Genomic DNA, 15,337 nt, shown 5'->3' on the forward strand with positions numbered 1-15,337 from the left:
TGACTGCAAAGAAATGAAGAAGGGGAGACTGACCACGACGAGCGAGGAGAAAGTAGCAAAAGCAAGGAGGGACTTGAGCATGATGGTCAGGTTGGTTGATTGGGTTGTCGTCTGTGCTCGCTCGTCCTTATATGTTTTCCCGCATTAGGAACTGGTTCAGAATGATCGCAGTCCACGGTGATGAATTCCGTCGCCTGCAGAATCGCATCAGCACTTTCCCGCTTCGAATCTGGTAACTTGTAAGTTCCACACGTCGCTTGGGTAGATGTCGTGAAGCTGATATGCGGACAGTGAGCAAATCGGAGATTCGGTACAACAGACTGCGCAGCGGCCTGGAGACTTTAAAAGCCAGGGCGAAAGTGGCTCGTCTTCAATCCAAACTTCTCTCCTTCGTTGCACACTTTGGCATGCTTACCGCCGCGGCCACCATCCTCGTTTCTCTTGCCTTTGCTCGTTCAGCCTTTGGCTCGGTTGGTCCCGTCGCGGACATCACGCTCGTCAACGCCCTGGTTGCCCCCGATGGCTTCACCCGCTCGTCAGTATTCATATCGCGCTAAGGGACATCCAAATTAACGAAGTTTTAGTGCTGTCACCGCTGGTGGCACCATTCCCGGTCCCCTCATCAAGGCCAACGTCGGCGATACATTCCAGCTGAACGTTATCGACGCGCTCACCGACAGCACCATGCTTTTAAGCAGCTCCATTCATTGGCACGGCTTGTAAGACTCTTCCTTTGCTGATATCTCCCGCTAATGACCCAATAGCTTCCAGGCTAACACTGCCTGGGCAGACGGGCCCGCATTTGTTACTCAATGCCCTATTGCTCAGAACGACTCCTTTGTATACGAGTTTTCGACTGTAGGACAGCCAGGTAAAACTTCAAAACGGATTCGCCCTTCAATAACACCTCTCTCTCCCAGGCACATACTGGTATCATTCCCATCTTTCCACCCAATACTGTGATGGTCTTCGCGGCGCCATGGTTGGTATGTGCTGTCCTCTTACTCTCGCTGCTTTTTGGTTAATTCTTCGCTCAGTCTATGACCCCAATGACCCACACGCTAGCCTGTACGACGTCGACGACGATAGTACAGTCATCACTTTGGCCGACTGGTATCATGCACCTGCTCACACACTCCCCGGCGCCCCCACCCTCGTTTCAACGTTGATCAACGGTCTTGGCCGTTATGCTGGTGGTCCGACCTCTCAGCTATCGGTCGTGTCGGTTACTCAGGGGAAGCGTTATCGCTACCGTCTTGTGTCGCTTTCATGTGGTAAGTCTATGTGGGTTATGGGGAGTCTATGGTCTGACGTTCTTGTTTAGGCCCCAACTTCAAGTTCAGCATCGACAACCATACGATGACGATCATCGAGGTCGACGGCGTCAACACCAAGGTGAATCTGACGGCTCCTAATGATTCTTGCTGACGCTGCTATAGCCCTTAACCGTGGACTCAATCCAAATTTTCGCTGGCCAGCGTTATTCGTTTGTCCTCAATGCCAATCAAACTATCGGAAGCTATTGGATCCGCACCGTTGCTAACAGTGGCACCCAAGGTCATTTTTGACTTCTTCCTCATATTTTCTGCTAACCGAGTATAAAAGGTTTCGCCAACGGCATCAACTCCGCTATTCTGCGTTACGCTGGTGCAGACACCTCAGCAGACCCAACAACTCCACTTGTGGCAGCAACCAACGCCATGGTTGAAACTAACCTCCACCCGCTTGTCGCTCGTCCGGCTGCTGGTGCTGCTGTGCGCGGAGGAGCGGATGTCAATTTAAATCTCGCCGTTGGTTTCTCTGGTGGACACTTTACCGTGAATGGAGCCCAATTTGTACCACCCACTGCGCCTGTCCTTCTCCAAATCCTCAGCGGAGCACATACCGCAGCTGAATTACTCCCTGCAGGAAGCGTTTAGTATGTCATCTCATCAGTCTCCGTAACATTCCGTCTCACTATCGCGTCAGCACTCTGCCGCCCAACTCGGTCGTCGAACTCTCCATTCCTGGCGGCTCTCCTGGTGCTCCCCATCCGTTCCATTTGCATGGTGTGCGTATACTTCTTCTTTCTTCTCCCTCCTCCTTATGGTTCCAAAGCACAACTTCTGGGTCGTTCGCAGCGCCGGTAGCACAGCGTACAACTATGTCGACCCCGTTATTCGCGATGTTGTGACCACAGGAACTTCGACGAGGTAACTTCCCACTCTTCTGCTGTCATTTACAAAATCTTATTCTCGTCTCAGCGACAACACCACAATCCGTTTTGAAACTGATAATGCGTGCGCAATCTGCCTGTTCTTCTCTATATTTCTATTTTAACCCGCTTCCGCAGCGGTCCATGGTTCCTCCACTGCCATATCGACTTCCATCTTGAAGTGTAAGTTACGCGTCTCTTGTATGCCGTTCGCCAAGTGTTCAACTCGAAATAGTGGCCTGGCGATCGCTTTTGCTGAAGACACCGATACCGTCGTCAACTCGGTCCAGCCTGACAAATGGCACACGCTGTGCCCGACTTACAATGCTTTGACCCCAGCCCAGCTGGGCGGTCTATAATAGTTTGTCCTCTTATTCTAAAAAGTTTCCCACCGTAGATTATTCCAATGTCGTTCCCTACCAGGAGTGTTCCTCAGCCTTGTCTTTAATGCATTCGTGTCCATTTCACCAAGTTTGGTTTGAGTACTTACTAGTAGATATCTAATATTCAGTAGTCGGACAGCTGTGCAAACCTTGACTTGGTTGACTATACAGCACTTATAGCTGTAAAGTTGAAATTTCCTTCGTTCTTCTGCTTTCGACGCAAATTTCAAGTTTAGTCTCAGCTCAGACGACCAGCAATTGTAATTCCCGCTGGTCACGATGCGCTCACGTGGATGATTTGTGAGACTGACATATCCACTGATATATACATCTCCGACACCGACCTCCATGCCTCCGTGGGCCTCTGGTTCTCTCCCTTCTTCTCTGAAGTTCTCATCGGACTCGCTAGTTCTGCCAGTGAAAACGCTCTCAACTCCTCCTGCATACCTATAACTGTTAGGGCCCATCAATCGTCCGCAGTCGCTGCGCTGCAGTCCGTCAGTCTTGCGCAGCTTCCACTCCAACCATCTTTATATAGCACGATTGCACTGGTTCCTTCCTCCCCACAACCATGATCATCGTCCCCGAATTTGACCTCAAAGACCCCGGACATGCCTCCCTCGATGCCAAAGCCGTGGAGCCTCAACTGCCTTCAGTTGTCAATCGCGTCGAAATACCGGTATATGCCCTCTTCTTCGATAACGAACAAGGATTGAATGATGAGCAGTATGCCGATGACCCTCCCCCGGCCTATAACGCTCCTGCCTCTCCACCGCCTCCACTCAGCCCTTCACTAGCTCCTCCTCCCCCGCTAGACGTCCGCCCAACGAACCACTTCTCTTTATCCAAGCCGGACGGGCGTATTCGCGGGTCTTATGTCATTGACCCTTCGCTGAAGATCCCAGCGCAGATGCTTGCCCCACTCGAGAAGGACGAAACTGAGAAAACGAGACGCAATTTATCTTTGCACACCCACGACGGCTCCATTGATGCCAATGTGTGGGTTCTCAGCGACGATGGCGCGGATTGTAAGTGCCGTGGAAGGGTGCGAGTGAATGTCAGAACGGAGGACGGGAATGTCGGATTGCGCTTGGTGAGTATCTGCCCTTCAAATTGCTCCTTGCAGCCTATCTACCCCATGTGGCCAAAGACTGACTAGTTGTCGCAGCACTCGACAGCCCCCAATGCCTACACTCCGCGCACCCCAATCCAGCTCTCTTTGCGCACTGCTGACGGCCACATTTCGTTGGCCCTGCCGCGATCGTTTACTGGCCCGCTCACTATCCGACTGGCCGATGGCCGGAAGCGCTTCTCACCAGCATTCAGCGCAGCAACAACAGTCTTCAGCGAATCGCACGGTGTTAGCAGATGTTTCGTCGGTGACTTCGCCAACTCGGGTTGGGCAGATGCGCCGGGAGACTGGACCGGTGACGAGGCAGAGGTGGTCTCAGACGATGGAGGGCTGCGTATCGAGTTTGACGACGAGAAGAGGGAGAAGGAAATTTGCAGGGAGGAGGAACGGTCAGAAAATGGCAAAGGGAAAGGGAAGGGAAAGGCCAAGGGCTTGTTTGGAAGGCTGATGTCGACTTGATTTGTTTCTGCACAGGGTATCGAGTACGTGTTGATTCTGAAAGTGCTATGTGGGAAATGACAATATATTCCATATATTCATACTGCTCTGACTGCAACAGCATGGCAAGCGCAGATATACTTGGACCCAATGACATCGAATTCGGTCTTTTCTTTCTTGCGAGACATTCCGAGTCAGGCAGCCATCGGTGCAGCTGTTGGCGGGTAGCGAACAGACGCCCTGCCGCATCTGCCAGGCTAGCGCTCTCCTTCGTCATGCGGATGCTCGTGACGTCCTTATCGCATTGGCGCCGCCCACCGTATCTGTCAAAGCTGTTGGAAGAAAAGAGATCATATTTGGATACGGACTCCCGAACTCTGTCAGGTGCGAAATATCAAGTAATCGCCATCCAATTATGTGCTACCTGGTCTCTTCCCGCATATTCCTGATGTTCTCATCCGGTGTTCGCGATACGGTGCCTTTACGAATGTTGTGTCGTTTCCTTCATAACGGGGCCTCTCGGTCCTCTGTTAATCTCACTTTCACCCCTGATGTCGTGGTCTCAAGGGTCGACAATCCCCTTCAGTGCAACCCCCACCTTTGGTCACGATGACTTCCAAATTGTGTTTGAGATTGACCACTGAAAAAACCTCAGGTGCTTTGTTGATTGGATCCTTCTGTGCTAGCCTTCTGTATGGAATTACCACGATACAATACTATGCCTATTGTCGACAATATCCCAACGATATCATCTGTCTAAAGGTGGTGGTAAGTTTCTTATCCTGTAATATTTATTTCATAAGCTCAGTCTGTTTGCCGAATTTAGGTCAGCCTTCTGTGGTGGGGTTTCTCTATCCAACCAAAAAAGCACCATTTAACAGTCTGTAGGGTGCTAGATCTTGGTCAGGTCATCTCCCTGTTCTATGTGACCTTCAACTATTTGGTTACCCACTTCGGCAATACAGACATTCTGCAGCAGAAAATCCCTCCTGCTCTTGTCATTGCCATTCTTTTAGGGTCACTTAATTCAACTATTGGTATTTATTTTCTCTCTCTAGCCATCCATATGGCTCAAATCCAATAAATTATAGTTCAAAGCCTGCTCTGCTATCGCATCTGGGTCCTGAGCTCTCGAAGGATATTTAGGCTCATTCCTTTGATTCTCTCTGCTGTCACTCTGTGCATTGCTGTTCTCATTGTGCTTGGTGCATCTTATGCTCTCAAGGCAGAAAGCCTGGCTGCCTTTGCCAACAAATATTACTGGCTTTTTATTATCCCCATGATACTTACCCTGTTCAATGATATTTCAGTTGCCCTGTGTCTGGTCCTCATTCTTGTGATTACTCGCAAAGGAGGACTGGAAAGAACTGGAATTGTAATTGATTGTTTGATCAAGTGGACCATTGGCAAGTTACTTACCTTATACACTAGCAGTGTCAAGTGCTGATATGATATATATAGAGACTGGTGTTATCACCGGAGTGTTTAGTGCTCTCATTTTGACATTTGTAAGCTATGATTTTCATACCTCATTCATTATTTAACTGATATTGCCTTATAGTGTATGCTTAATCCACAACACTGTAAGGAACAGTTCTGGTATTTTTATAACCTTATTAAATTGAGCTGAATTTTACTCTAGTTGTGTGGATTGCATTTCAAGTCACAAAATATCACTGTATGTCCTCATTGATTTGTCCAGTCATATATAATGCTAAGAGATACTAAGTGGTTGCAAATACACTTCTTGCCTCCTTGAACTCAAGAAAGTCTCTTTGGACTGATGAGGAATTTGTACAGTCCTGGGGTCATAGTCAGTCAGAGGAGAAGGACATACCTAAAGTACTCGAGATTTCCATTGTAACACAGAGTCCAGAAGTAGAATAGAAAAAGTGAATCTTTATGTGTTGACTTATAAGTTATTAAAATGCAATCAGTACCTAGGTTGTGCAGAAATCAAGAGCACAGGATTTGAAACAATGTTGATATCAGCTCAAGTGTATACATAGTTAACGATGATTGCAGTGTTGCACCAAAGCCCCAAGACTTAGGGTGCTTCAAGTAATATACACGGACCAACGTTGATATGAGTCCCAAATGGTCAGCTAGGGAGTTATCTGTCAAAGAACCAGTCAAAATCTATCAGATTGCTCTAAGTGATTCTGAAATCTTAACTAAGAAAAGTTTGCAGAGCCCGTTTCTTGCTAGGATCTATCACATTCTATACAAAATACCCAAAGGGAATGTAAACTAAAAGGCATATTTGGTTTGGCATACACTGAAGACTTGATATCAACTTCTCCTAGATAAGGGACACCCCTATCTCTGTTGGTATCGACAACTGACATCATTGGAACGTGGTTTCGGATCTTGCTGGAGGATCGAGAGTGCCAAGGGACAGTTAAACAGGAGAAACCAACTCAATTGATTGGGGCCTGGACCTGCAATCAACGGCAACTCTAAAACACTGTCGAGGAACTGGACATCTGAACACTGGATTTGTACCAGAAGAGTTGGGACAACCACCGCTGAGGCCTTACACACAAGATACAAGTCATGGGTGTCATTCAAAAGCTGGGAAGTTGAGCTATCAACTTATCCTACTCAAGATCAAGGAATTCTTCACAAGGAAAACTAGATGGTCGCAAATATGGAAGATTTACACAGGTCATTGACACCACTACACGATTTCAACTCTGGGCCGTATGGCGAAACTATACCAATACAATTATGCGCATAGACTGTAAGGGCAACCTCGTGAGGCTCGAAATCAGAGTCCTGAGCAGAGGGGGAATCCTTAGTGAAACTACTACAACAGGAAGGGACGCTACAGACTCACCTGAGCAGAGGGGGAATCCTTAGAGAACAAGCCAAGGAGCCCTCTGCTCAGGTGCACTACTATATACTAGTGACCGGAGTAATGATAGAGTGACTGCATAGCGACGAACAACGCATGGGAGAAGTCAGGTGTCGCTAATGGACCCTAGGTGAGTGTCGAGTAGCCCTCGAAGCTCCGGAGAGGCAGGTTTGGGACCATGATGCCAAGGGAAGAGCCCAGGCATCCTTACAAGGCCCAGGAAGGGCTTTGGGGGTCCAGACTGCCTCTGGGCGTCTCCGCTTGTGACCGTGACCGTGACAACCGGAATCGGAATCGGAATCGGAATCGGAATCGATTCCGGGTGTGTGACCGTGACGTGACGGCCGGAAACGGAGAGGGGGGGCATGGAGCGGAGAGGGAAGGAGTCGGTTTAGCCCAAGGGCCGGGGAGTGTCGGAAAGGACCAATGGGAATGGCGGCCAGCCATGACCACTGGAGGGGTAGCGACAGGAGGGTCACTCGGAGACGTCCCCGGACGTCTCCAGAGAGGTGGAGGTGTGAGGGCGTGCAGCCTGGGGCGCTGCAGTAGGCACGAGCCTTAACGGCAGTAGGCCTCACCCAAAGGAAGACCCGATGACGGGGGCCGTGGTGACAGAGTGGGGGGCGGAGCCATGGCGGGGGCTCAGCCATCCGAACGTAAGCCCGAACGCTGACATAGGTTGGGGACCCCCAAGAGGTCCAACGGGTAGAGGTTGCAGGGAGACCTTGATGAGCGACAGCCCAGAGAGGCTATAAGGCCATAGGCTCGAGGTCTCAGAGGAAAGTGGTGCGGCCACATCCGGAGAGGTCTCCGATGGCATTAGTGATCCCTGATGGTGACTCCGGAGAGACTCCCAGAAAGGGGTGGCCATGGGAGTTGGAGGTTGGGGACCACTGGATGCGGGATGTGGTGGGAGAAGTGGAGGAGGAGTGTCAGGGTGCAGGAATACAGAGACTCGGGTGGAGACACGGAGACGCGAGTGGAGACGCGGAGACGTGAGCGGAGACGCGGCGCTTGATGGGATCAAGTGACGGCATCAGGGTTTCCCCTGACATAGACTACCTTTCTTACTTATGATTTACCTGATTTTATCATTTTTGTTTTAGTATTTATATCACCGTCTTGTATTTGAGGGATTCACCGATTGCCCCGCTCTACTAGGTGCATCTGGGGATCTAGCTCATCAATCTACCTTGCTAGCTTTTTCAAAATAGTATCATCACGTTGAAGGATTTATCGGTCGAGGGTTTTGGTTGCTGAATAAAAGAGTTCCGGTTGCTGCATTATTGGGTTTCAGTTGCTGGTCGAGAGTTTGAGGCGGTTAGTTCCTGACTTGAGACAACTCAGCGGGTTTAAGGCAGCTAGTTCCTGATCCAACAAGTATAAACTCTCTGGGCATCATATTGGCGCTTCTCTATTGCAGAGTTTCGTCGATAGTACACTTTAGGGCACGCAAAATTAAAGTTGGTCATACTGCCTGTTCAATCCTCCTAGGGGGCAATTGTTCAAAGTATAACCTATCTCCTTTTGTTAAAAATAATAATAATAATTGCATTATTTTTAAATAACCTTTTATTTTATTTTCTCCAAGTCTTTTTTCTCTCTCTAAATTCTGCTTCTGTGAATTATACTTTGTCATCTTTTATTTTTTTTCTATCTCTTTCAATATCTATACAGCCTCTAATCAGTCTCGTTACTAGCTGGGCCCCGTGGGACTGCCTGAAACTGCTCGAGAGTGCGCACCGTAAAAGGCAAAGTTGTTCCCCGGCTTACTGTGCCACATAGCAGTGTAGTGCCATGCAATTCATCACAGCAATGTGTAAGGAACGACGCTGTCACCTAGATTACCTTGACCCGGAGCCGCACATCCACAAAATTCCCACCACCATACATGGGCCGTTTGGAGGGATCATCACCAGCAACTGTGGAGTGGCGTAGCTGATACTCCTGTGTTGCAGGTTTTGTACATGCCACTGTGCGCTTGACATTCCATGAGAGACCCCAGCCAGTATAGGTACCACCTGTATGAGTCCATCTATATGTGAATGAGATAGCTGTCCCTATAAATCTCAGCCACTAATCCAGCATAGTTCTCCGAGTATAGTGCCTCGGCTGGAGCCCGCTCGTGTTGTGGAAACATAAACTTGGAATTTGGCAGCTTAATGCAGTAGCCAGCCCCTGTCTGGAGTTAGAAATCCAATGATAGGTGCACATATCTGTCACCCACCTTCGGCAATGTTGTGCGTCGCCATGTGCGGTAGGCCGGCAGCGCGGATTTTGTCGTCAATATCGTCCATCATGTCAGATGGGAGAGATGTCCAGGCAAGATTCCATGTTAGTGTCGCAAGCCTGATACAGTCGAGATTTTGCTGTGCCATCATTTCTGGGCTGCGTTTCTTGACGAAACTTTTGGCGAAGTCGGTTGTTGGTGCATCATGTCTGTCAGCTGTGGCACCTGCCTGGGCCATCCTGCCTGGGTGGGTCGGCCAGAATATATAAATAAGTAGAAGCCAATGGCTAAACGAAAAACTCACCCGGACATTGCGCCGCTTGTCACATGCTATCACGACTGTGTTACGAGCCCAGGTATACAGCTCCTGTGCATGTTCAGCATCAACGAGAAGGCCGTGCAGGACAATGAGCTCAATCTTGACATTGCCTGGGGTAGCACCAGTCTCTATTCTGTCTAGTTAGCTAAGGCTACAGCAGGGAGAGAACTCACCATCGCAACTAACGAAAATGACTGCCTCATCGCTTGACCTCATCATCAGCTGGTGAGAGCTGGGCCCACCAGACGATCTTCTGATTGTGCCACGAATTAGGTGCAGATGGGTCATGATTCGTCATCAAGTCGGCCAGTGTGCGCCGAGGGGTGTTAAGACCCATATTGCGGATCTGAATGGTTAATAAATTAGGGGTCTGATTTGGTTGTCCACATACCATATGTTGTTTTTGTTAATGCTATGGCTACTGTTTCACAGTCTTTCACACCACTTTTAGTTGCTTATTCAGCTTGGCGAGAGCAGAAACAAGAGGAGCAGATGGAGACTGCAGCCTATTGTTAATAATTTGCTGCAGCTAAGACAGAGCTGGTAAGTGAAGCCAGGACCTCAATAAACAGGGCTTCAAGTTACATTTGTGAGACAAGGATTTAACCTACCAACATCGGCAACAAGCTCGTTTGCCCCAATAGATGTGGCATCCTGGATTCCAGAAATACGAAGAATAACTTCAGGAAGTGCCAGGAATTGACGAGCTATGAGGACATCCAGATCAGATAATAGATGGGGCTATTGGGTAAGATAAACAAACCAGCCAGAGTTTCGTCTGTCTGTCTTCCAGTTGGATGAGATGGCATGACCAGAGATGGAAACAGGGCAGCAGAGTCAGGAGTTCCAGAAAAGCCACCTAGAGAGCAGAAGAAGATGGGGTAATGAGCTGGAGATGAGAGACAAAGTGTAAGGGCAACCCCGGAGGCCTGAGATCAAGGTCTAGCAGGGGAGGATCCAAAGCGTGAACATTGGTAAGCAAATACAAATGAAGCTGACCTAGCAGGGGAGGATCCGAAGAGAAGAAACTCTAAGGGTCCGCCTGCTAGGGAGCTGACTATATACTGCTTGTCCGTAGCTGCCGCTGTCAGGCACAGAAGGCTTGGGCGGCATTGCAGGTGAGGTCCCAGGGCGACCGTCGGGAGGGCGTTGACGGATTGGTGACTGTGTGGGCGAGATGGAGGGCCGGACTGGAGTCAGAACCGGAGTCGGACCGGAATCAGATGCGTCTCCGAGGGGCCGAAAGGGGGCTTCCCCTGATATCACCCCCCTCCCCCCTTTGAATGCGGCGTCCCGGCGTATAGACCGGAAGGGTATCGTGTCGAAGGTCGTGGAGGTGATGTGCTGTGGTTTGCCAGGGTACTTACAATAGAACTCTGCGATTTTCTCCAGGGCGAAGACACGGTCGAACTGGACCCACTGGTCGTGCGACGCGTTGAAGCCTTTCCATCTGACGAAGTAATTCAGCCGTTTATACCTCACCCTTGCATCCAAGATTTCCTCTACTTCCCACTCCGGGACTCTGTCCTCGAGGTCCGAAGGGGGCTGGTCGTAGCCGGGGCGTCCATCGAAGGGCTCGTCCTGGGCAAGCTCAAGCTTGATGACGGGGAAGACTGGGTGGAGCTTCGAGTAGCGTAGAGGGAGGTCAAGCTTGTAGGCACCTTTGCTGATCTCCGCGACTATCTTGAATGGTCTGAGGCGGCAGTGGGAGAACTTTTCCGAGGGGTGAGTCGTCCTGATGTCAGAGGCATCCAGCCAAACACAGTCGCCAACCTTAAACTCCGGAGACGGAGTGCGTCTCCAGTCGTAGTAGCGTTTGTACTCCTCTTTGGCCTTTGTAAGCGCAGCCTTGGCTTCAGCAACACCAGTGGCGATCCGGTCGCGGAACTCATTCACTGACTCCATGGCGGGGTGGACTCTGGGTTCAAAGCCCATGCGCGGGAGCCGGCCCGAGTCCGTCATGAACGGGACTTGTTGCGTGGATGAGTGAACGTGATTGTTGTAGGCAAACTCCGCGGCCGGAATCAGCTCGTCCCAGTCGTCCTGCTGATAGTTGGTGAAGATCCGCAGGTATTGCTCCAACTCCTGGTTGACGCGTTCTGTCTGCCCGTCCGTCTGTGGGTGATACGCAGTGGACGTGGCGGGCTTGATGCCGATTAGACACCAAAGTTCTCGGGTGAAGTCCGTGATGAACTGCGAGCCGCGGTCGGAGATGTACTTCTCCGGAGTCCCATGGTGCCGCTAGACGTTCCGGTAGTAGAGGCGGGCTGCCCCTACTGCATCGACCGTCATATGACACTCCGAGAAGTGGGCGCGCTTTCCGAGGGTGTCAACAACGACGATGATTACGTCGTACCTGTGGGCTTCAGGGAGCTCTACTATAAAGTCGACGGAAACAGTATGCCAGCGTTCCGGGGGCGTTTCCGTGGGGTGCAGCTCTCCATGGGGCAGTCTCCGGAGTGCCTTGGTACAACAGCACAAGTCACAGATTGCAATGTACCGGCCGATATGGTGAGACATTTGGGGCCACCAGTAGTTCCGGGAGACCAACTCCAAGTTCTTGAAGCAACCTGCATGTCCGGCAACTCAAGTGTCATGGCAGAGCTCGATGATGCGTCTCTGAAGGTCCTTGTCCTTTGGTACGACGATCTTCCCTCGGAAATGGAGAAGACCGCCGGAGACGGCCCACTCGTCAGAATGTGAGGAGCGGGGGCCTCGAGCTTGACCTTGAACCTTAAGAAGTTGCCGGGCCGCTAGTGCGACGGGCTCCTCCAGGTCAGGCTCACCGGAGAGGGCATTGCGGATATCGCGAAGGAGTTCAGAACCGGGACCGGAAACGGGAAACACCCTCGAGTGCGCGGACGTGGAAGAGTTCAGGCCACAGAAGGACGACATCAGAGTTGTCGGAATCGACTCCGTGATCGGGTCTCCGGGAGAGGGCGTCAGGCCGACCCATGTCGCGGCCAGGCTTGTAGTGCAGCATGAAGTCGAACCAGGAGAGGTACAGGGACCACCGGGCCTGTCTCCGGTTGAGGTGCTAAATCTCAACAGGGTGCGCGGCGCCCTCGAGGAAGTGTCTATACTCCTCAAGTGCGCGGATAATCGCGAGCATCTCCTTGCGTGGATTTTGTAGTTGCACTGGACATCATGGTAACATGTCAAAGGACTCCTTGTCGAAGATGTCTTGGAACTCCTTGGCCCAATCCGGAATCTCCGAAGGCGGGGGAGCCGAGTTACATGCAAAGGCTTCGGCGAGGCATTGTGATACCGTGCTCCCAGTGCAAATCTCTTCTACTGGGCGGAAGGAGGTGTAGAAGATGTGGTCGCCCTCTTCAAGATTCTCGTCATCGTCAATATTTGGGGAGGGGGGCCGGAGAGTCCGAAGTATCTCCGGAGTCCTCCTCAATGTTGTCTGGGCCAGTGATATCAACAGCGCAGATGGTAGGGAAGGCACCTGCCAGTAGGCATGATTTGAGAAGTCAGAGGTGCCGAACCTCTGCGTGTTGGGTCCGTTTCTCGTCACGGCAGGTAGAGCAGCTACGAGGGCAGCGACTCATTTTCACCTCCTTTGTTTCCCAGTTGATTTTGGGGTTATGCCTTTTGAGCCAGGAGTATCTGAGTATCAGGTCTTGCTTCCTAAGGTGGGTCACAGCCAGCTGGACGTGTTCGGAGTGTCTGTTGTACCGCAGAACGAGGTCCGTGATCCGGCAAATAGACCTATATCATTGGGGTACTGTCGACGTTATAAACCGGGATGGGCACTGAGAGATTTTGGACTGGTCTACGGTTTTGGTTGATATATTCTGTGTCGATGAAGTCCGAAGTAGCTCCGCAGTCGACCCGACCTGAGAGGGAGAGCTTGAGCGCGTTTGCAGTTACTTCAAGTTCTAAGGGGAGGTGGAGCGAGTTAGCCCCAGGTGTGGCGGAAATGGTATAGCTGCCAGGTAGCTTTTTCTCCCAGGCATGTCGGCGAATCTGAACGGGGGCTTCAGGGGGGGTAGGGGGGGTGTGTTTTGTTTCAGGCTCATTGTAGGGCAAAGGGGTTGATTCATTATACAAACAAGTGAAACGTGCATGCGAACAAGGGCACACCAGTCACTTGTTGCGGGGGGAGAAAATCCTCTGCCGGAACCTCTGAATGCGCCTCCGCTAGGGCAGCTGCATCAAAGTAGCGGGCAACCAACTCTGCTAGCATCCCGTCACCAAGCTGCTGGATTACCTCGTCAAGGATGTCCATGTGACGGACAGGAGCGGACAATCTCAAGCCAAGTGGTTGGGGTCGCCGCATCTGAAGCAGGCTCGACGGAGGGTGCCCCAAGCCCTAGTACGATCCAACTCCATTGGGATGGGAGCCGAAGGTACCAAGACAGGGGCGCAGGCCGCGGGTGGCGCGGGTGCGGCCACCAGGCGGATGGGGAACGGAGTTGCCGAATGGGCGATAGGGAATGCACCACACGGAGCCCCCGAAGGCATCTGTGGGGTTGTTCCTTTGATGAGCTTCGCCCGCACCAAGGCTTCGTATTGGCGGAAAGCCCGAGTGCGCCAGCCCAGATAGTCACGGAGGTCTGGGGGGTCGTTCAAAGACGTAATACCATTGTTGATCAGGGGGTCAAGTCCATGGCGGTACTTGGTCACCTTACCCAATGTGTCTTCAAATCCGGCAAGGTCCATCAAGTCCTCGAAGTCGTCGGTATATCCGTAGACGTCCCGCATTCCCATGTGATAACCCGTGCTTTCTAGCTTAGCGACCGCGAGGTCTTGCTCATTCTCCTCAACAAACCAAAGGCGGAACTCGGGGAGGAATAGGTTCCACCAAGGCAAGGGGAAGGGGGTTTTGCTCCCATGATACTCTGCCCATTGCTGAGCAGGTCCTTCTGCCATATAGGACATGGCGTAGCAGACGGCCTTTTCTTCACTTGTTCACTTGGCTTTCTGTTGACTACGAAGGCCTCGGGGGCAAGCCAAGTGTAAGTCTTGACCGCGTATAGGAATGCGCGGCTGTGTTTGCGATCTCTGTTAAACGCAAATGGGGGGTTTGGTTGTAGGACCAGTTTTGAGGCAACAGTAATGTCGCCAAATAATGCATCCGCGTCGGGCACATTCGGACATGCCGAAGTCAGTTCAAAAGCTGCCGAAGGTGGTTCGGCAGCAGAAGCCTGGGAAGCAAGATGGGTGAGGATATTGGTGAGGTTGTCTAATTTCGCCTCAAGTGCATCCATGCGCGCATCAGCGTCCAAAGCAGCTCCGGTAAACATAGTGGGCGTAAGGATGACAAGAGCAGAGGAGGAGGGGTCAAGTGGCAGGGGCAGTGATGAGGGGGGGTATGGACTCGTACTCCGAGCCTGAGTCAGCACCAAACCTGGCAATCTTGACCGGTTAATCCCGTAGAGGGTTTCTTCTGCTGTAAGGGCAACCCTGGAGACTCCAACAAAAGCCTAGCAGGGGAGGATCCAAAGCATGAATAAAAGCTACAGGAAATACACAGAGGGACCAACCTAGCAGGGGAGGATCTAAAGAAAAGAAACTCTGAGGGTCTGCCTGCTAGGCGCCAACTATATACTGGTCGTCCGTAACTGCCAATGTAGAGCGCAGAAGGCCTGAGTGGCATCGCAGGCTCTGTCCCAAGGTGATCATTGGAAGGGTCTTGACGGATCAGTGATTGTGCGGGCAAAGGAGGCCAAGGACGAGGGTCGGGGTAGGTCGGAGCGTCCGAGGGGGCGCCTTGGATGCGTTCGGACGGTCCGAAGGAGGCCAAAGCGGGGGTTCCCCTGACAGTTGAGGGTT

At 51.4% G+C, this 15,337-nt stretch overlaps 1 protein-coding gene across 1 annotated transcript; it reads left to right on the forward strand.

Moving 5' to 3' along the window:
* Nucleotides 1–3,148: 3,148 nt before the first annotated feature.
* Nucleotides 3,149–4,168, forward strand: MIND_01344800 (uncharacterized protein; the record flags this gene model as incomplete). Its single annotated transcript, XM_037369889.1, has 3 exons — nt 3,149–3,256; nt 3,305–3,670; nt 3,746–4,168. 3 exons carry the CDS (start codon nt 3,149–3,151, stop codon nt 4,166–4,168), a joined length of 897 nt encoding a protein of 298 aa, XP_037213445.1.
* Nucleotides 4,169–15,337: the final 11,169 nt, after the last annotated feature.

Source organism: Mycena indigotica (assembly GCF_014461135.1).
Source record: "Mycena indigotica strain 171206Taipei chromosome Unknown Mind.scaff0016, whole genome shotgun sequence".
NCBI lineage: Eukaryota > Fungi > Basidiomycota > Agaricomycetes > Agaricales > Mycenaceae > Mycena > Mycena indigotica.